The following is a 22,728-nucleotide window of genomic DNA, read 5'->3' as shown; positions in this document are numbered from 1 at the left end:
TCTGTTCATTCAAGATCTTAGCGCTTTTATTTTCAGGATCTAAAAACGGTCTTAAAATAGAGGGCGTTGTCCTACCCAGGGTATTTTTGTCCTAAACAGGGTCAGAGCTTCAAAAACCCCCAGCGGCACCCCTATACCACTGTAGTTGGCTTACCGTTGTTGTGGTATCTCTGCGTAATTCAGCATTTATCATTCCTTGTTTCAGCATATACCTATTCCTTTATTTATCATGTCATAGGCGAAGCTGATAAAAAAAAAAAATACCAAACATGGGTTGAGTCAAGTACCCCTCCCACCCACCCCCCCTCAAAAAAAAGTAATAATAATAATAATAATAATAATAATAATAATAATAATAATAATAATAATAATAATAAAATATGATGACTTGACTTGACCCAGGAGCGACACATACATTGTCTCATCATTGCTCAAATCTGGGATGTTCAGTCTCCAATGAAATCTATTCAAGAATGTTCTTACAGTTCTAACATTACCAGTTACTTAACAGTTTGCTGACCGACCGAGGAATTAAGTATCCCACAGACCCTTAGGAAGTCAAAACTTGCAAATGATTCCGTCCCCACCCAACGGCCCCGCTGAAAATTGCTACATTTGACTTGCACACCCCACCCTTATCACGATTCTGTGTAAGAACAGTTGCATGCATTCATTTTCGCACTGATATAAGAAGCGTGACGACAATTGAAAGTAATTTTTTTATTTGTTGTCTCACGAAAAAGACGAGTTCACATAGTAAGAACTGTACCTTCCTACTGCAAACAGGATATGAACTGAGTCGATTGAGGACGTTTTGAGAATGAAAACAACATAAACGTTGTAAACACTATGTGGTAGGGTATATCCGCTTCTGTGAAGAAAGGCTGTGCGATTATTCAGCCGAAAAAGCGGTGTTCAACTGGTGGGAATGGACACAAAAAAACAAAAACAAAAACAGAAAACCAAAGGCGAAAACAAGACGAGTAAGCGAGCGCCCCCTCTCCCGCGTGTTTCATTCTCACCACGTTTGCATTCCGTTTGTCACTTTGCGGCCAGGAACAGGCTCAGTCGCTCTTACTCTTAAGTAATGAATAAAATATTAAGAATAAGTTTGCATTACTTTCCCGTGGTGCTGTTTATTACCTGTACAAGGTGTTTCATTTTAAGAGGGTCTCAAATGGGGATAGCTTTGACTGTTGACGTTAAATTTTCGGGCTTTTGACGGTTGACGGTTATCAAGGGGGAATTTCTACCATGAGTTAAAGTTAACATTAACTTTTATGCTTTTTTAATATGAACAATTGTGCTCTGGAGGTTGTTTTGTGGTCAGAAATACGTTATTAATTTAGTAAATCATTAATATTTGAAACTGGAATTACTTCCTGACGGAAGATTAGTTTTAACGCAAATTAAGTGGAAAATACCATAAAGTGAGTATATTTAGGAACATGGAAACTGGTTTACCAGTTAAAACGATTCTTTGAGAGCCAGAAATCGGGGATGAGCAGCTGAAATAGTGATATTTGAAAGACCTTGAAACCGTTTGACGGTCAATAATAACTGCTTTTTTACGGTTGACGATAAAAATTCCCCTTTTTTGACGGTTAACGGTTAAATTTTAGGCTGTTTGATGGCTGACGGTTAAACCCATTGAAGTCTGTGGATAAAATCCTAAAGTGTGATTATTTAAATAAAATCTATTAAGCAGTAGTTTCCTAAGTTTTGCCAATTTTCAGCAGGTTTTCAAAAGATGACTTTTCGTCTCCAAAATTTTCTTAGTGCTAACACGATGACTACACTCGCCATCTTAGATATCACCACAGAGAAAAGAATGAAGTTGTAAAGTACATGTAAAAGGTGATGTGATTATTCTGCGGACGAAACCATCTTTTCTCAAGTTTGAATCTATCACACAGACATTCCTTGAATGAAAGCAGACTTGTGTACATTCCCACAAACATTTTGGACACCCAGTAACGTGAGGGAAGTCCTACACTCCCTCACAATACCAAAACCTCGCTCTGAAGTCATCACTGCACGAAACAAACGCAGCTCCCGAGGGGGAGTGGGTGATACAGCGAATGTGATTGTTGTGACCTGGAGGGAGAAAAGAAGCAAGAACGTTAAAACACTTAGAAATAAAACAAAAGACAAAAAAAAAAAAAGCACCAAACAGCTGTTCAAGCACTTTACAACATTTCCTTCTTTTGATTCGAGTAATCTCTAGCCCCAGAGTTCTTAAACGTGTTCTAAGGGAAATCTGATACGAGATCGCTTTTGGCCTTTTCAGAAAGCTTTCTGGTATTCTGATCTTATAGCCGAGAGATGATTCAAATCAATCCGGGGTGATATGCCCGTAGTACACCCTGTTCAAGGCCTTCACATTTTTGAGAACAAAGAAAAGATTGCCATGAGGCCAACATATTCCAAGCCGAGAAAGAGGCCTACAATTTCCTTTCAAACTACCTTCTCCATTTTTGGCTCTCGACTATATTCATGGAAACATAACACGTGAAACTAACAATTATTTTGCGGTGTTACCTGAAGTCAGAGTTTTCAGTTTTTCTGTTGTTCTGGTGTCCCAGCACGCTATGCTGTTGTTTGATTCATCAGCGACAATCACTGTTAAAATGAAAGGAAGAATGACCAGTCAAGAAACAGGAAATAACACACATGCTAACTGATCTGAAAGAGAAACAGCCGGAAGAATTCAAAAGTCTGCTTATTTTCGAATTTTCCCGAACTCATTCGAGTGTCTGCATTTAGGCAAAAACTAGTATTTTTGTATTTCTTGTTACACAATGCTTCGCGACGTGCTACCTATGTTGTGGTTGCTAATCAGCCCGAAATTAAACTCACTGAAGTCCTCCGTATGATTGAAGACAATCTGCGTCCTGTAATTTGACATCGTTGCTCCTGTGTACATATTCAAAGCTCTTCCTGGAAAGAAAGAAGGAAAACTACGTGAGGCCAAATAAAAAAACGTTCTTTGTGATCTTTCAGAAGAACGTGTGCACCTACGTGCAGGTCTGTGATTGGTTACAGAAAGATCACAGCAAGCATGGTGTCATCTCGGCCAATCAGGTGCAATGACAATGACGTCAGAGACACTTGGCTAATCCGGGTTCCTTTTTCCCGGCATTGATAGGCTCCATGATAACTTTGCTGCCTTGGAGTTACTTACTGGAAAACGGTTGCAATAAATTGGGCCTAGAAATCAACATTCACGGAATTTTACTCTAACTTATCCGGCCTTATTGTCAATTATTACAACCATGAATGCAATTAAAATCGTTTCAGCAAAGAACTTGAACTATAAATTACCTGTGGAGAGTTCCCATAAGAATACCAGAGAGTCTTTTCCGCTGGATACAATATACTGCAAGAAAACAACAGGTAAACGAAGGGCTGGGTTTATACTCGAGTGTGGCATTGCAGATTCCCACAATGAAAACTCTAATCATTATGGTGCATAACACTTGCGCTAGTGCGTCAAACATAGCGGCTGTGCATCATTTTGCCAACGCAGACAACGTTTCCGTTGTCATTAACTTTGGCATTTAGATTTGCTCTTTCGAACATGATGAGATGCAAAACAAAAAGACGACATCAGAAACGCTTCCTACAGACCACTCGCTTTTTTTTCTTTAACGGTTGTTTAAGTCGTTTTACTGCACGAAAACGTTCATCAACAAATTTAATGTACCATCGGAGCAAATAATCTATATTTAATATATTAACGTTGCGTAAAAAGTTGACTGAATGTATAGGGCACCCTGTAATGAACACAGGCCCTACAAAAACTGCAAACGGGGCTCAAGCAATGGGCACTCATAAACGTATTTCTACAAAAAAAAAAAAAAAAAAACTTCGTGCAGAGGTAAAAAGTGGTATATTTGAGAGCTTTAACTTTCTTTCGAATATAAATGACCCTTTATTATTTCAACAATACAGGGCTAATTCACTTTAAAATGCGCTAGTTTGATTCCTCGTGAAAACAAAAAAATTTAAATGGAAGGTTGCATGTCGCACGAAGCCTATTTGGCTACCAAGAAATCCATTGACTTACCTTAGAGTTTTGAGAAAAGCAAATGGAATAAACCTGCAAAAAAAAAAAAAAAAATGTCAACAACTGCAACGTAACAATTACGGAACATAAACCGAAATGAAAGGAAGAACAAACTTCGTCAAAGCCAACCTCAGCGCCATTATGAGCTTGCGGGAATGTTTGTATGCATTTGTTACTGACTCCGTCCCAAACCTACAGCAAAATGGATACGAACAGGTAAACATAACATATTGATAATAGTTTATTCAAGAAGCAACTACAAAATAAAAGTTAAATACACCTCCTGAAAGGGCATAGACTTTGTAGCAAGTGTTTCAGTGGGGCTTTGTGTGTTTTTCACTGTTTGAATCGAAAAGGCACAAAATCACATTCAAACACTTGCTTCGCAGGCTAAAAAGAGCAAATCGTGAGGTTATCCCTATATACCCCAACTAAATTTTTCTTTAAAAATTTACAACCTTGAACAGGAAGTTCCGGTATAAAAGGGGCCTGGCCAGGCCATTCTCACCTTCAGTTGTCAATCAACCATCAAAGCGAAAACAACTGAGAAGCCACATGTGCCTTTTTCTTCGGCTTTTACCAATAAAATTGGCTTAGTTTTCAGAAGAACCCCGTTAAACAAATTAGAACTTGACATCTTTTATTGCTGCGGTGATATTATAAAATTTTGAGGCATACTTTTAAGAGGACGCTTGAGTCAACAACTTCTTGCCACGACTGCACAGCGTCTAAATTTGCATCACACGCCCACAAGGGTGTGAAATGAAGGAGGGGCTTGCCCTTTTGTAGCGGAACTTCTTGTTTAAGAACTTTAAGACTAAGTAAGTGTCATGGTGAAAATTCTACTGAACTGCAATCTTGATGCAAATGCTTCAGTTCTAATTTAACACACGTTACCTTGATCGACCCATCTTTACTGCACGATGCATAAAGATTAGCTGATGGAGAATACTTCACCTGTAAAACCAAACAAACAACGAAACATCAACAGTTGCTAGCAAATCAATTATCAGAAAATTTAAGGTACATTTTCAGACCTAAATCAGTTTTATGATTTAGCTGCACTGGAAAATTAAATATTAAGGGCTGTCCCCTGGGGCTGTCCAACCCGTGATGTCCCTTCAACATTTTGTTCCTTCATCTGACCTCCACAAAGATTCAACTTCCATTTAAGAATGGTGAAGATTATGATCTTAAGCTGATTCATATGCGCTTATATAGATGACTGAACTCTGCTTGGGTCTATTAGACAAGGATTAGAATATTTGTAACTGCTTTTTAAATTTCCCAAAGAAAAACGCCTCTAGCAACTTCTTGGAACACCAGTTCTCTTACTTGGTGTACTAAGAAAAACAAGGCCAAATGGTTAAGGCAGGTTATGTTGCACTGTAAGCATAAGCGACCCATACGGCTGAACGGCTGAAACTTAACCTAGTTTTCATAGCATGGAGCAACTCGGAGTATTGCTACCCTCCCCTGCATGGAATGCTAGTCCATCGCAGGGTTACCCCAGAATTATGTGGCGGCTCGCCAGTAACCGTTTACACACCTGGGCCCAGTTGTTCAAAGCCCGATTAAGCTAATCCTAGATTAACATGAACTTTGGTTCGAGTTTAGCTTAAAATTAACTTTTAAAAGCGAACGAGATGAATATCTCGGTTAAATTTTGATCGTGGATTAGCGTTAATCGGCTTTCGAAAAACCGGGCCCTGGGTGAGGAGAGACCATAAGGAGTAAAATTTTTTTGTATAGTAAGGAAAGATTAAAAACAAAAAAAAAATACATAAGCCAGCCTTGCCTCAAACCACCAATCCTCCAATCTCCCAATCAACAGTCCATTGCAGTAACAACCATGTCACCACGCCTCCATGAAGGACAGGAAGCAATAGTTCAAGAACCACTTTGAAAAGCAGTACACTGGGAGAATTGAAACCCCCCAGCTAGTTCCCCCACCTAAAAATCATCACAAAGTACTCACCATATTGATGGCTCCTGTATGATATTCCCGAGGGTTTGATGGCACAAAACACTGACCAGTGTTGGTATCATAGAGACGAACTGAAACAAAAACATAATTATGCAACATTCAAGGGGCACTGTCACGGCGATTTTGCTGCATTTTGGTCAAAACCGTGAAACTGTTTGACAAAGAAACTTTTTTCTAACATGAAATTGCTATTAGAGCACCACGAAGAAAATGTTGGAGGATTGATCAGAGAAAGAACAAACTATAACCAGGTTTTAGCGACTTTTCTACAACACACAGGAAGAACAAGTATCCATTTCCATCCTAGCCATCCGCAGCCAAACATATATAACTAATACTAGTTTCTGTGCACTAGTAGGGTTATTGTTAACAAAACTGAACTATTATTTTCATTGACGATTCCATCGATTCAAATATATTTTTGGGCTATTCAAAGTACGTGACACAAAAAATAGGTGACACCGCCTCTTTCACTAAAGTGGTTACAAATTGTCTGAGTGGTTCTAGCACGTCTGTGGGCATCTCCTCTATCCTTTCTTTACAGAAACGATCCCTTTCCAAGCAAAAAAAAAATTTAGATGGCTCCCTGAGCATCCTTAATTTATTTTCAAAGTAGAAGTTAAGTTGTTTTACAATCACTCACTGGTCGGGTGCTCTGTTCCTACAAGAATAAAGTCTCCTGTGGGATGAAACGACATCGATGTCACAACCTCTGCCTCCTGCGAATAAGACAAAAGAATGGAAGCAATTATTTTACAAGAGCATAAACCACAACTTATTTTAATATAATGTAAACTGTAAACTTATTTTAATATAATGTAAAGTGTGCATCAGGATTAAAAAAAATTGCAACATGATCCTGTTAAAGACATAAATTAAAGCACTGGATGGAAAGACCATCACACATCATATGACCCCGCCCTATTTGGGAAGAAGTTAATCAATCAATGAAGGCATCAAGCGACAGCACCTTTAGTTACTTAAGAAAGGCACTGAGGAATTTTCAGAAGCTCACATTTTCATTCTAAAACATGTCTGTCCCGTGCTTTATTGTGCTAAAATGAGTAAAAACATTGTCTTTACAAGTTGCCATTAGAGTTTGTCCATGATCAAGAAGTCAAAAGGAAATCAACTCTGGTAGATAAATTATATGACATAATTCAACATTTTGATAAGAAATAATACTGTTTTGCAACGTTAGAATTATGGTCGTTTTAATATACTGGTACTCTTCTTAACTCTGTTTAACTTTATTTTTGTGTGTATTTATGTGTGTTTGTTCTTCTGTCCCTGACCTTAACATTTAAATATCTTTTCTTACAGCTGTCTGCCTAACATTTTAAACTTTTAGGTTATTTCGGGCAGCCAGCACCCCTATCATCTATTGTATGTATATATTTATATTTTCTGTTGTAATAATAATGGGGTGAAATAAAGTACTGTTGTTTTGTATTGCCTTACAAAAACGTGTACAATCATATTTACAGGCTAATGGCGGGACCCTATATTTATCCTCCTGCTAACGGTAAGAATAATTATATTACACAGTTGACCTGAATGGACCGATAGGCCTTTTTGACTGAAGGTTTTGATATGTCAAACAGCTTGACAGTGCAATCTTTACTGCCTGAAGCCAACACCAATGCACTGGGATGAAATTCAACAGCTGTCACTTCCTGCAATTAACAAAACAGGAAGCTTTGAAATACGGTTATCGATAAAAATTTGATTCTGCACTCCTCCCAACAACCATGCCTCTTGAATGTGTAGGGATGACCATGGAAGGTCACTGAAAGTTAATCCAAGGGGGAGGGGAAGAGGCACCCCCCACTCCTACCCCTCTGGAAATCCCAGTTTGGCTTACATTCACACAGCCCTTTAAAATCAGTAGACCTGCACTTTTCAAAAGCTCTATTTTCACTGGACCCTGATAACCTGCAGCTACGTTGTTTTTTAGGGCTGGGAACATTGTTCAGTGTTGTTTGTTCTTTTGTTCTCTCGACCAACCAAGTAAGTCAAGTAAGACGTTGAAAACGGTGCGCCCATTTAAGATGTTTGACTTGATACCCTGGAGCTTCTTCCATTTGGGGGAGGGGGGTAAGGACAACTTCTAGAAAGACACGTTCATTTGTTGTAGCTTCAGTGTGAATTCTTACCTCCATGTGATCATAAAGAGTCCTTATAACAGGATGATTCTCCAGATTAGTGCCAGCACCCTGGTCTTGTGTCTGAGGCATTGTGTTCTTTGCTACCATTCTCTCAACATCTAACACCTGCAAGTCACATGTGAAAGAAGGTTAAATTTGATGCAATAAAAAAAATGCTGAATATTATTTTGAATGCAAATTATTTTGAGTGTAAACTGTTATCCTTGTTGAGGGGAGTGAATGGTCTGCAAGAAGATACTCCTGTGAGGTGAAAAGTGGATACTCCTTATAATGGACTCTGCAAGGAGGCTCTGCCCAAAAGGGGTACCTCTCTTAGGATGGATGTATATAAATGGATAGGGATTTGACAAACTGAAGTATAGAAAAGTGTGGGGAAAACTGTCATTTAGGTATTTGAAAGGGCCTTTCAAAATATCTCCAACAGACCCAATGAAAAAAGATAGAGTGTTAACTAAAGGTATGTGAAGGGGTACCATTTTCTATAGAAGGTATATGAAAGTGTTACTCTTCCGGTTAATAGTGGTATATAAAAGGGTAAGGGTTTGGATGTCAGGGCAGAACCTCCCTGTGTAAAACTTTCATGAGTAACCACCCCCCTCCTCCACCCCGGCAAGACTGGCTATCTTTTCTGCCTCAGACATTCTTAACATACAGCAGCCTTACAAGAGAAATGGAGACTCCTATATGGCTTTACCAATAGATTAACACTGTGAGCCTTGTAAATTGTTACTTAAATCTTCTGAGGTGGCAACCTAAGTAAGACATAGTACAGTTGTAACATGTCTTCTCAGAAAAAGGTGGCAGTGCTATGGTTTCCAGGAGAGTTCATGTTTGTGTATTTATGCATGACTTTGCTGCTATTTTTGTTTAATAACAGATAATAGAAAAATAATTTTCAAGAAATGGAATTTGTTAATGCCTTAATTGAAGCATCCACAGAACCAGTTGCTATCAGTCGACCTGAAAAAGAGAAACAAGCAAATAGGTATTTATTCAAGCTGAAGAAACTTTTCCTTGCAGTCCCTGCAGAATAAAACAGTACCATAGCACAAGGAAACTACAATCTTGGACAAAACTGTTTGATAACTAATTTCACTAGCAGACAAACCAGCAACACATTTTGAACCCTTGCAACGGCAGCTTTCCAGTTAGTCGAGGTTTAGTGGCAGATCCACAAAAACAAGCAGCGAAACCATATTCTTCTCTTTTAGTCTCCTTGAGGCTTTTTTTTGTGGGGGGGGGGGGGGGGAGGGGCAGTGACATTGGTTTGGGCTAAAAAGCCATATTGAATGTTTTTGCTTGCATTCCATTTATTACATTTAGCTATAAATTGGACTACAATTTGATGAAAAGAACAACTTCAACTTTACTTGTTTATGTCAAAACAACAGCATACCATTTTGACTAAAGCTGGCAGTTCTGCAGGGTGCCTTGTGTGCTGTGACATAGTAAGTTTCGTACATCGCTGCTGGTGGACTTGTACCGTGATCTGGAAAAATTAAAGGGGCACTCAAATTAACGTGTTTTCAATGAGCCATACCAGTGTTTTTAAGCCCAAAGTTTAAAAGCTCAAATTTTGAGTAAAAAGGTTTGAATAGATGAAAAGTCAAGTGTTTTGATTGCTTTACTGAATGTGAATTCACTCATTGTTTGTATGAGCAAAACTAACAGTGAATTACCATTTTGAATAAGGGGGCATAAAATAAATTAGAAATATTAAGGCACATAGCAGGGAAATACCCTTCACACCCTTAGTATTAGCCAAAGGGAAAACTGAAGGATAAAAAGCATGCTTAGAAGTCCTCATTGGTAACTCATAAAGACACGCTGTAATATAGTACAATTCTCAATCTCGGTAAAACTTGAAGAGCTTGTTGTAAAAAGGGCTCTTGAAGAAATTTTGAAAATGATAATTTTACCTTTAGAAAAAATTATCCAAATTTCTTCAATTATGCTCCACTTTGACCCACAGACTGATATCATGTTAGAAAATGCAGTTCCATTATTATGTATTTTGGGTCCTGGAGGCGTGAATTTGAGGAAATAGCTTATTACATTTCAAGAAAACTTAAGAAACAAAACAAGAAAGATGCGAATTGATTCTTGACAGCTTATGCTAAATGCTGTGTGGAGCACCAAACCATCCTCTTATACGTTCACAAGTCAGAATAACTTCCCAGTTCACCAAAGCAACAGTTGAGTCCCTCTATCTCAAATAAACCATCCACAGAAATACATTATTAGCAAAAAGATTTATTTTCCCCTGGGCACCATGCCTACAAGAGGAGCACCACAACACTGGTAAATATCTAACACTCTATTTCCTCTGAATGATGTCTGTTCCATATGCACGTACCCTGTACACTCATACTTAACATGTGGCTGGCTAGGTTTGAATCTGCTCGATGGAGGTTTGAAATTTTGAATCCCACTCAGCAAAGCACCATACTCCTCCAAATGGTAAGTTAACGGCCACTACGCCACCAGATCTCCCCAAAACACAAAGAAAAAGTGGAATCAACACATCTGATTTGTAAACTGAAGTCTTTTATTTATATGCGTTTTCAGTACTCTGCCTTTCAAGTTATGTGTAAGCCATTTGAATGGTCTTGGCCAAAATGGGTATAAGTACATTTTTTGCCTTGAATTTGAAATAACTGTTGCTCCAAATAAGCCGAAGTTTGACACAGAAACTGGTCGTCACTTTTTGGGTTATTTCTTCTTTATGAAGCATTTCATTCAAAAATCAAATGCTCAACTTAATTGTAATTAATTGATAATTATTTATTTATTTAGAGGAGGCAAAAATGCACTTTTCCTCTTCATCTCCTCCCTCAACTAGCCTTTGCTACCCGCAGGATGTATGAAAAGTTTGTACTAAGTACACAGAATATTAAAATAAAAGTTGTTGTTGTTGTTGTTGCATGCATCACTTTTATGTACAGACCTTTGGTTACTTCACTTAAATTTTATAAATTTTATTCAAGTAATGTGCTGATTAATATATTACAGATAATGTGGTAGGAATATTTATATACTGAATAATAGTACTAATAAATTTGTCCCATTCTTTGGATACATAAGACGTAATTATTTGTTTTAAATTAGACTTTTGTATACTTCATGCAGTTAGGCACAGCATGAATACAGAAATGGTTTATTTTTATCCTCAATGTACCTTACACATTTCAGTGCATGCAACACTGACTCATCCCCGGTCTTCTCTCTTGTTCTTTAAAGTGCATATGAAGGAAAATTTATTTAAATCGCGGCAGTTGTAAAATATAATGTTTGAAATGTAAGATTCCAAAGTTCGAGATATCTAAGATGAAATTTGATGACTTTACAAGCACTGAAAAATGCCTTTTTTGACCCCAAAAAAGGTTTCTCAAATCCTGTGGTCAAAGTACCATGTGACAGCATAAGCTGACGTAACGTTGGGTACAATATTGATGGTGGATAGTTCCAAGGGAAGGCTAGAGGAGGGAGATAATCATTGCATTGCTGGCACCCCTAATAATGAAAGTGGGAAAACAAAGGGAGTTAAAATGCACCCGTTTCCCTCATAGTAAGAAATCAGTGAGTGTACACAATACTACTGACCCTAACATCACGTCACAAAAGGGGATTTTTGCAATAAACTCGGCCAAGTTTCCAGACCATGTTTCAAGTCAAAATAGTCCAACTTTAGACGTTTGTAAATTTCATTCCATATGCACTGTTATATTTTTTGTAAGATGATGAAAATTGAGCCTTCTGGTAATAATAATAATAATAATAATAATAATAATAATAATAATAATAATAATAATAATAATAATAATAATAATAATAATAATAATAATAACAACAACAACAACAACTATATTATTTTCAGTGTCAATATTGCTTAACCCAAGTCATTGCTGCATAAAGCCATTTTCAATAGACTAAGACTACAGCTACTGTAATCAACACTGTACAAGCTTGCCATTACAATATTATTTCATTACAGCATAATATCAGTAGACAAAAGGGTGATTTTTCTAGTGGGTTGAAGATCTACTCATACAAACATGTCCAAAAAAGTCCCCCATCTTGACAACTTAACAAAACTTTGGAAGCTGGCTGGTTGAATTAGCTGATAATTCTCAATTTCAGCTGCAATGTTGGATGATGGTGACTGTCATTAAATCACCAGGAAACTGCATAAAAGCAATGTGACATGGAATTCAATCACTAGTCAATACAGAAATAAGGGTCACCTCTCATCTTCACCTAATGTTCACCACCTACACCTACAACTCAGTACTATAACAAGTGGATAGATTATCAACAACTGCGTAGCTTAGTTTTACATTACCACTGCATGTGCTTGCAGCACTGTTTTCTATTTTTATTTTTTTTAGTTTAAGAAACTTGACCTTAGTCACAGCCAGTGTTAAAAAAGCTTCAGTTCTGAACACTTGTTTCCATGTGGTTGTTTAAATGCACCACATATATATGTTGTCCAACTTCTAATGCTTCACTGTCAGGCGTCCCCCCTTGAAGCATCATGGAGCCATCTATCAGACTGTCAAAAGTTAATGTCTCCACTGCGTCAACACCAGAGGCAGATTCCTGAGACAACAAATAGTTTCTATCATGTCTGATGTCTTCTTGAGCAGCATAATGACGAGGTGATGGTGTAACTTCTTGACGGACAAAAGTAACACGATCATAATGCCCACTTGTTTTCGCTGCCAATTTCACCTCTTCTGCTACAGGTTGTTTGTGTGTAACTGTTGCTCTCTGATTCTGAGTGAGAGCAGCAATTTTCGATGCCACTAAGTCGGGTTCAGACGCACTCTTTGCTGGTTGCCGTTGGGTTTGAAAGCTAGCCATTGTCACTGCAGGAGTGACGTTATACCTTCTCCCACAATGTCGCATCAAAGTTGCGGGCTTGACCTGTATAGACGACTCTCCTGTAACCGGTAGACTCATCGTAACAACTGGAATACTTCTTGAGTAAGATGGAAGTTGATGATTCACCCCATTTTCAAAACTACTCTCGGCAGGTTCAGAATCCATTTTGTCAAGCTCTTTGTCGCCACTTTCAAGACCTTTGAGCAAACACTTCATGCGCTCCTCGTGTTTCTTTCTTGATCTAAGATTCTTGAAGTAGTCACTTACACACTGTTCTGGAATGGCTAGCTCATTGGCTAATGTTTGACGCTTTTCAATGGAAAGGTATTTGTTGCGGTTGTAATAATCCTCCATGACTGCTTTGGCCTCGGTGGGAATTAAACGTCTTTTCTTCTTTGAGGAATCCTCAGTTAGACCCTAATGAACAAACCACAAAAATTAAAACTTAATACACTGAAGAGAAGCAGAAAATTGCAACTACCAGCATGGTATAACCTTTACAACATTCGTTCCAGTACCTTGAATGTAATCAGAGTTTTCATTGTGCAAACTTTCGCACCCAAAGTGAGATTTTGTTATCGACATAAATAGATGAAACTGTGCTTCACCACTGTGAGGAGAAATCGACTTAAACATCCGAGCAAACTCAAAACATTGGTTAAATGTCCATGAAATAAACTCATTCCTGGGTGGTAGTTACCAGATACAAAAGCTCACCTAATATACATTGAAACTTCAGTTTTTTGATGATAAAACATGCCAGGTTGATACCAAATTAGACCATTTTCCAAAGTTAACTTCCTATAATTTAAATGCGGAGCCTTTGAAGCAAGCAAGGATGGTAAGAGCAACAGATAATAAATGTAGCTTGTTACTGGAAGCACAGGACAAAACCATAATTGAAGGATTTTTGGCAAGACTATCATAAATGACTTCTTAGGCCAGTTTTCATTATGCGCAAAAGTGTCTGAATTTTTCTCTATGGCCTTCAATTTAGTCAAAGAACATCACTCTTTGGTTTTTATCCCTAATTCCAGTAGATAGCTTGTTGCAGCATTATGGAAAATGTGCAGAACATCACTAGTTAATGACTCCCACTGTTGTGTACTTACAGTTTACCAAACTGAACATACAGTGCAGCTTACTGACTGACTTACATGTATAAACCTCACAAAGAGTAGAACTGTTGACTTACTATCTCAATCTGCCTGCGTTTTAATCTCTCCATCTTCAGTTCTTCCCCTTTTTCATAGTAAATCCTCAAGCGTTCAGCCTCAGGTTTCAGAAGAAACTGTCGCATGGTCTCAAAATTCATCCATCCCTTATAGTGTGTGTGGTCTTGTGGACGGAAGAAGCTTTCACCATGTTTGAGCATTTCAGAGAGATATCCTTGCGATTTTCCAAGCACGGCTTTGGCAAACACCTCTTGCGACACATTGTACTTTACAAGTTCAATTTTAACTTGTTCGCAGATGCTTTCTGCATCCACAAGATTCCCATTTAGGGTCAAAGGATTTGATGCTTGAATTGGTTTGGGATCTTGACGAGGGTCTGCAAGCTTCTTATCAGAGGTGATTCTTATGATATGGTGAAGAACCATGTTTGGCGAGGGTGAGTCGTCTGGTTTGTCCTCAGGCTCACTCTCGGACTCTTGATCTACTTTCTGGAGTTCAAGATTGCTCATGAATGATTCATCAGCGGTGGAGCTTTGCCATTCTCCAGATAGTTCATTCCCTAGGCAAGCAATGAAATGGAATGAGTGCTAAATGCTGAATCAGGCTTTTCCGTCAATGAATGCACGCTATGTAATGTTGCAGTTTAGAATGAATTCTAGGTCAGAAGAATTTCAAACTAAATTATTTTTTATTTTCGTTTATGTCAGATTATTGTAACAACTTGGGAAAAGAAAAGAAAAATAAACTAACTTGAAATCATCTTGACCTAAAGTTCATTTCAAACTACAACTCAGTTCTCACTTAGCTCTGTTAAATGCCTCAATCCTTTCAGTCCCAAGAAATAATTTATGCCCAAAATCTAAATCCACGAAAACTCTAGTAATGGTACATAATTTTACATGACAGCTCAAAATTCATCATTTTTCTCATGATTGGTGTGGATTACGTGACACGATCAAGAATTTTTAGTTTAATTTCTAATCACTATGACTATCACCTTTCATCATTGACATAATTTACATTATTTTGTAACATAATACACTAGTGAAAAACACCAACACAGGAAAACTTCTCAGCAGCTTTCACTTGAATGCTTACACAACAGGATTGAACATATACAGACTCAAAACTTAGAATCACCTTCTTGAGGATGATAAACAGAACCACCGTATCATACTGCTCAACAGTTTAAATTTTAGAAATTTAAACTTTAGAATTCCAAATTATGCTTAAAGTTAGAACCATGATCTTGTGATTTCACTTAAATTTTTCCATCCTAAAACCAAAACCTTTTTGTTTCACATGATCGTTTTGTTAGCCTTTTATAGCCTCATTAACCTTCATGGAGACTCAATTACTGGAGTTCCTTTACTGTCTTGAAAAGGGTTATGGTTTCTTAAGCTTTATGTGTTAATCATTAAACACAATTAACTATAATTAAAGTTGAAAAGGCTGTTGTTAAATGCAATCAAAACTCCCTCAACCTTCAAGATGAGAATATACTGTAATACAATTTACAAAATTTGTAAATTGTATTAATAAAGTATTATTTTAAACTCTTTGCAACATTAATGCTTATAGAATGCCTTTAAATTTTTGTGGTAGGAAAATCACATATCTCATTTAAAACTTAAACTTAATTTAAAGCTTTGTGATGTAGTTTAAAACTTTACAAAGCATTCTTTAAAGAGCAACACACAAGCACAAATCAATGATACAAATCAATGATACACTTATTAAACTGTCTTGTATTTAGAACTCAAAAACACTTTAAAAAAACGTTGGTTATTCCAATAGACCCCTTTTCTACCTACTGCACAATTTAACACATGAAGACATTTATCAATAAACAGAGGTATGAATACCTTATTATGTTCTTAGAATATTGTAATCTTCTAGGATGTTATTGGCTGAATAAGACTTGAGAGTCTGAAACACCCTGTACCCTCTGACAAATAACCCCACTCTCCCCTTCTGAAAATGCCCACAACAATACAAGTTACTAAAAAGGATAAGCACTGATTCAGTATACTACACACATTCCATTTCATTTACTTGACAGGGAATTATTTGATCTTGAGAGTTTTAATCTCTCTTATATCTAATTCCTTCATAAGAAAATCTAGAAAATTATTGGGCCCACTGAAGTCAACCAGCTCAGAGCCACCACTTATCAAAGGTGATGTTTCTTATTATTGAGTCATCAATCACTCTATCTTACCTTCTGGCTCATACTCTAAATCAATTCCTCGATTTGTTTCAACTGTTGGCGTGAGGCCAGGGATTGCTGGTTGCTCTGGCCTGGTACCTAATGATCACAAGAAAATGTCCCAGTTCAGTAACCCTTTACCCCTAATATCAAAGACCAAATTATCCACATCTCGTCCCCATACTTTTCTTATAAAATTACTGGGAAGTTATTAAAAAATGATGAAAATTCACCTTGGGTGATCATATCCATAATTCTCATGACCTCAGGGATTGAATAGGCATTGATATTACAAGAAGAAATTTGATGCTGATCACTGTTAGGGCTTAAAGGGTTAACAAACCTTTGAGTGATTAGCCAAGGGTAGAATTGCTACAAACGATGAAGAGAAAATGCATGACAAGTCCCAAGTCAAACAAAATTATCTGCCAATAATATGAAACTGAAACTACAGTGTAGTGATGGTGTCACTGGTGTTTGAGAAAGCTACGTGCAATCTGGTGCTTGGCTGATGTTTGCAATTGTTGGCTTTGGTTGAAATTCATTGTTCTTGTCCTGCAAACTGATCGGCCAGTTTTGTTTAAGTGACCCGGTAACAGTAGTCACAATGTAAGTGGATTTCACCGCAAAATTTGCAGTTTTTTACCTCGTGCATTTGTATTACAGCATTACCAATAACCAGCAGTCAGAAATATACATGTTTAGCGAAAAAAAAAAGCTCATGACGTTGTATATGAAGAAATGGACTATGCTCACTGTGGGCCAGACATCAAATACAGCGCGTGGTCATTTCTGCCATTCGCTGTTTGCTGTTAATGTAATTCTAAATCTCTCTCTCATAAAGTACTACTGAAAACTACATGTACTGCTAATTAAAAATGCTTATTGTTTAAAGTATTGAGAAATAGAACAATGTAATCATTGCATTTCTGAATAAATTAAGTCCTGCACATGTCAAGATTTACCTTCTGTTTCAGCTTGAATCCCAAGATTGACAACTTGATGTAGCCGTGCCATTGGAGGGCATGCACTGATGATGTTAACAACTTTTGCCAAGGTGGACGCAATAGATTCAAATCCATCATACCTAAGTTGACTTTAGGAATACAAAAAAAAATGTAATGATTACTATATACATACAGTGAATAAATATGAAAGTCACATTTTAGAATGAATGAAGGTCTGAGAGTACAACCATCTAGTGGTGAATTTAAGTTTGATTTTTCATTTTGCCCAAATGTGCCTCAATGTTTGCTTGTGGTCTTCAACTTAATCAAAAAAGATCACTGATTTTTTTTTCACTCCAGTGTCTGTTTTGCTACTTTTTTTTCCACTGGCTCAATATTTTGGCTTCGTTTTTCTCAAAAACTAACTGTAAACCAGCAAAAAAGCAAAACAAAAACAAACAAACAAAAAACAAAAACGGGGCAATGTTCTCTGAAAGAGAAGCCGACATCCAAAAATTGTCGTCTCATGATTTTATTTTCTCTGTCACACATAACTAAATATTATACACTTGACATACAAAGTAGGTTTGGTTACGGAGAAGGGCATGTACTAAAACCCGAAACGGCGAAACGAAACGACTGAAACCATCGAAACGGCCGAAACAACCGAAACGATACGACCGAAACGACCGGAACGAAACGAAACGACCGAAAAAACAACCAAAACGAAACGAAACGACCGAAACAAAACGAAACGACCGAAACAAAAAACGACCAAAACAAAACGAAATGACCGAAACGAAACGAAACCGCTGAAATGACTTGAAATACGGTACAATACGAAAAAAATGGCTATCTTAACACCGCGAAGACAATGACACGTGGTTTTTTTTTTCTTTTACCTTTTCTGAGAATGAGATTCGTTCTTATATCACCCGCTCCCTATTGACTAATCAAACTTGGGATAGCATGTGCTATTCAACTTCATTTCGATGAACACGGTGAATAATGGTCAAAAGTAAAACAAAACCCCAAAACAAAGGATCAAAATCAACTTTCTTTTAATGGCATATGACAGTTTCCTTGCATGCGTGAATTCAAGAAAACTGACCTTCGCTTGAACAGCATTACGAAAAAAAACATTTTGTAGGTTTTATGCTTATGTCATGCTCAGTACTTTCTGCAAGGAAATGCATAAGGTCTCCGTAGGAGTAAATTTACGTTTATTAACGCCCTATGCTTAATGCATGTATACTTTCTTATACTGAAATTAAAAAGACGACACGCAGCAAAGGTAAAAACATATTTTGATTCTGCTACCATTGATGTTGTTATCGGACGATGTTTGCTGCTGCTACGATCACTATTTTTTGCTACTCTTTGTACAAGTCGTCTACCAAATTAAGTCTTTCTTTTTTATTCTTATATTTTTATTTAGCAAAGTTTTTAATGAGAAGGCATGTTCCACATCAATCGCAGAATAAAAGAGACATTTTCGCCAAATCTAGATAAATATAAGAAGTAATATATCAAACACGAGAAAGAGTGTTTCATCAGATATCCAAACACTGAGAAGTAGGTTGAAAAAACGAGACGCAGCCGAGTTTTTTTAAACGACTTCGAGGTCTTGGATATCTGATGAAACACACTTTCGAGTGTTTGATATGGCTTCTCAAATGAAATTCAAGGCTAAAGTTCGCAAAATTTTATGGTAATTAGGATCACATATCCAAACCACGGTCACGGTGGTGATTTGCTTTGTTTTCTCTTGATGAATTATTAATGAGTTTGAGAATAAAAAAGAAAGACTTACTTTGGTCGACGACTCGCACAAAGAGTAGCAAAAAATAGACATAAGCCAAAAACCTACAAAATGTTTCTAGAAGGTTTCATATAATCACGTTCTCTAGACTTAAAATAAAGCTATCTTTAAATCAAGCAGCATTTCAAAACTAACAGGTGATACGTACAGTTGCCAGCTGTGGAACAGTATGTTTCACAGTGGACGTGCTGTTATGATAAAACAAGTGAAGAGAGCCTCTTTCATCCACTTCCCCATCGATCTGCCATAGATCTGCCATAGCATTTGTTGGTAAGTCATGTTTAGGAACAAGTCTACATGTAAATCGTCGATAGTCTTTCTCTTCCCAATTAGTTTGACACTGGAATAGAGCTGGTAGCACACCAAAAGAGCTGAACCAGTGAATGTCTTGGACGTTTATAGTTCAATTTTATCTCTTGTTGACATTATTATTATATACCTATACTTAATTGCATCTGCTACGGATTTTCTTTTAGGCGGCTGAAACAGTTATAAGACATACCGATCTTTTCGTTATCAATTATTTCTATATTATAGGGAGGACAAGATTCAGTAATGGATCAATTTCGATCCATGTAAAGATGGTGTAACTGATTGAATCTGTTTCCGTTATTATAAATTTTTTTTTTGGTAATGCTGTTCAAGCAAAGGTCAGTTTTCTTGAATTCACGCATGCAAGGAAATTGCCATATACCATTAAAAGAGAGTTGATTTTGATCCCTTGTTTTGGGGTTTTGTTTTACTTTTGACCATTATTCACCGTGTTCATCGAAATGAAGTTGAATAGCACATGCTATCCCAAGTTTGATTAGTCAATAGGGAGCGGGTGATATAAGAACGAATCTCATTCTCAGAAAAGGTAAAAAATAAAAACACGTGTTATTGGCTTCGCGGTGTAGATAGCCATTTTTTTCGTATTTTACCGTATTTCAAGTCATTTCAGCGGTTTCGTTTCGTTTCGGTCATTTTGTTTCGGTCGTTTCGTTTCCGTTGTTTTGGTCGTTTCGGTTGTTTCGGTCGTTTCGTTTCGTTTCGGCCATTTCGGTGGTTTCGTTTCGCCGTTTCGGGTTTTAGTACATGCCACGGAGAAGCCTGAATTTGAAGTCAAGGGCTTATAAAGTCCATGCTCACTCTAGCTTAGGATATGACAAAACCAGAGGCAAAATTTACAATACAAGCTAATTACAAGGAAGGATGATAGAATGCTTACATTAGTTACAAAATATATTATAGAAAAGGTACAGGAATAAACTAGAACGACAAATACAATTGAAAAATAGTTACATTGCTTACAAAAATATATTGTAAAAGTTACAGTAAGAAGGAAAGAAAGACAGATGGAGAGGTAATAAGAACAACTTAGGTATCAAGATAGCAATTCTGATTTGAGCAAAGATTTGAACATAGTAAGGTTATTTAGATTAGTTAGGCGACAATTATTAAGAGAATTCCAAAAACAAGGACCGTGACAAGAAATGGAGAACTGTTTCAAAGTTGTGTGACATTGATGACATAAAGCGAGATGTAAAGAATCGACCATAAGAGGAGACAGAAAAAATCTGAGCCCCAGATGGGATTCGAACCCACGACCCTCCGTGTTCTAGATCGGGTGCTCTAACCTCTGAGCTACTGAGGACTCGTTGGCGAGCAAGGGTCATTTTTGTGGGTTGGACTTATGAACCGCATCACAATACGAGCAGTGCTAGGTTTTCATTAAAGGTTCCTCGTAAACTCTGAGTAGCATAGTAGCGAACATGGAGACTAGACCATGTGTCAAGTGCTTGCTCACAGGAGGGAATGAAAAAATAATGTCATTACTTCAAAAGGTGGTCACGGTTGCTTATGAGAGCTGATCGTTTACGAGAGGTTTCAACTGGAGGACTTTGACTGGGAAATTTGATGTTTTGGATAGGTGGTCGCTTACGAGAGGTGGTTGCACATGGAGGTTTGACTGTATAAACACACCAGTTTGTAATAAATTGATCTCGGTAAACTTTAGAATTTCTAGCTTCTTAAAAATAATTATTGTTTCTGGTCCTCTTCCTGACTTATCTAGGAAGATCGAAGGGCCTCTGCTCGCAGGGTAGATGGGCAGATACTTTTGAGCAAAATCAACAACTGGCCTAAAATTGGACATAAAACATTTCTGCTCTCAGCCCTTTATTTAACACTCTCTCAGCTCCAGTTTTCCTCCACATTCACAAGCAACCTCTTTACCCCCAAAAGACGGCAGGTAATCGCACCTAAATTAGTCCTCAAAAGAAAACAAAATAATGCTCCAGTATAAAGCCACATCTATCACAAAATCAATCACAAACACGAGATCACATACACGGCACGTTTGTCCTGATTATCCATGGTCTATCTGCTTTGTACAAGCACAAATGATTTGTAAAAGGTTTATAACGTTACAAATATTCAAGAATGTCTTTGAATGGTATTTTTAAGTTTGCCTTTATATTTTATTTTTAACTGTGCACGTTTAAAAAAAAGATAGAAACACCTAAGCTTACTGGGACAAAAAAGATGATACCTAATCTAACTCAACAAATTCCTACTCTTCGTTGGGAAATATACAACCAACCCTAGTCATACTAAGAACAATCTTTCACAAATTAACACCAGCCACTCATGGATATGATTTAGCCAGTGTAACTCACAATAGAAAAGAACGTCAAAAAAATCAAACCAGGTTTACGTTATCAGAATCAATGTGCTAAGCGAAAACCATCAACAATAAGTATGCTTAAAAGTTTATCATCAAACAGCTCAGTACTCTTCAATCTCCGTTCCTTTTATCGACCACTAACACAGCAAAAAATTCTGCAACCAATGATTCTAAAATTTCATTTATTTGATTCAAAGAGATAGAAAAGGCGAAAGAATAGGGTTGAGCATGCTGCTCACCAAGGACTCGAAACAAAAGACACCATCTTGTTTTCTCACGATTCGTTCCCCGCTCTGAGAAGGCATTTCGGTATTATTTTACACCACTAGAAATTGTAATATTTACAGAATAGAACATTGAGAAACCTCTCTTACCTTATCATCAGCTTATATAGGTTTTCTCGTTCTTTCAACCCGTCCGCCATTGCTGACATCTTTCGAATGAAGCTGTCAGAAAAGATCGCGTGTTGTAGCCGACTCTATTCCGAGTATTTACCGACAGACAGCGATCATCACCGAAAATAAGCCGAAAATCTTGTTGCCTTCATGATCAACCAAAGAGGCCGGGCCATCGTCATGATTTTTGCAACCTTACTCCCCCCCCCCCCCCCCCCAAAAAAAAAAGGAAAAAAAACGGTATGATATAAGAATACAGGTTGAGCTGGGTCTGAGATGTCCCGCTTGCAGGGCGCTTATTATAGTGAAGCGTTTAAAAGATGTGGGGCGTTTATTAGAGCGATAGGCGTTAATTAGATCATTTGCGGTAACTTTGTAAATTTATGCCACGCCAGTGGTCATGC

At 37.4% G+C, this 22,728-nt stretch overlaps 1 protein-coding gene across 2 annotated transcripts; it reads right to left on the bottom strand.

The window, feature by feature from the left end:
- Nucleotides 1-705: 705 nt before the first annotated feature.
- Nucleotides 706-22,456, bottom strand: LOC146484475 (cleavage stimulation factor subunit 1-like). Of its 2 annotated transcripts, XM_085104559.1 has the most exons (16): nt 22,304-22,456; nt 17,458-17,588; nt 16,505-16,591; nt 9,621-9,713; nt 9,144-9,184; nt 8,213-8,329; nt 7,610-7,732; nt 6,700-6,775; nt 6,048-6,127; nt 4,967-5,026; nt 4,199-4,261; nt 4,070-4,102; nt 3,325-3,379; nt 2,860-2,940; nt 2,542-2,622; nt 706-2,097 (listed from the first exon to the last, which is right to left on the bottom strand). In XM_085104559.1, the coding sequence occupies exons 1-16, from the start codon at nt 22,360-22,362 to the stop codon at nt 1,991-1,993; spliced, it is 1,287 nt and encodes a 428-aa protein (XP_084960685.1). In that variant the 5' UTR covers nt 22,363-22,456; the 3' UTR covers nt 706-1,990. The 2 variants fall into 2 exon arrangements, with proteins under 2 accessions (XP_084960685.1, XP_084960684.1); XM_085104558.1 differs by lacking the exons at nt 706-2,097; nt 2,542-2,622; nt 2,860-2,940; ... (8 more) ...; nt 9,144-9,184; nt 9,621-9,713 and adding exons at nt 11,187-13,525; nt 14,304-14,842.
- Nucleotides 22,457-22,728: the final 272 nt, after the last annotated feature.

This window comes from Pavona decussata, unplaced genomic scaffold (assembly GCF_977016875.1).
Source record: "Pavona decussata unplaced genomic scaffold, jaPavDecu1.1 SCAFFOLD_32, whole genome shotgun sequence".
NCBI lineage: Eukaryota > Metazoa > Cnidaria > Anthozoa > Scleractinia > Agariciidae > Pavona > Pavona decussata.
This window is presented reverse-complemented; position numbering and strand designations above follow the sequence as displayed.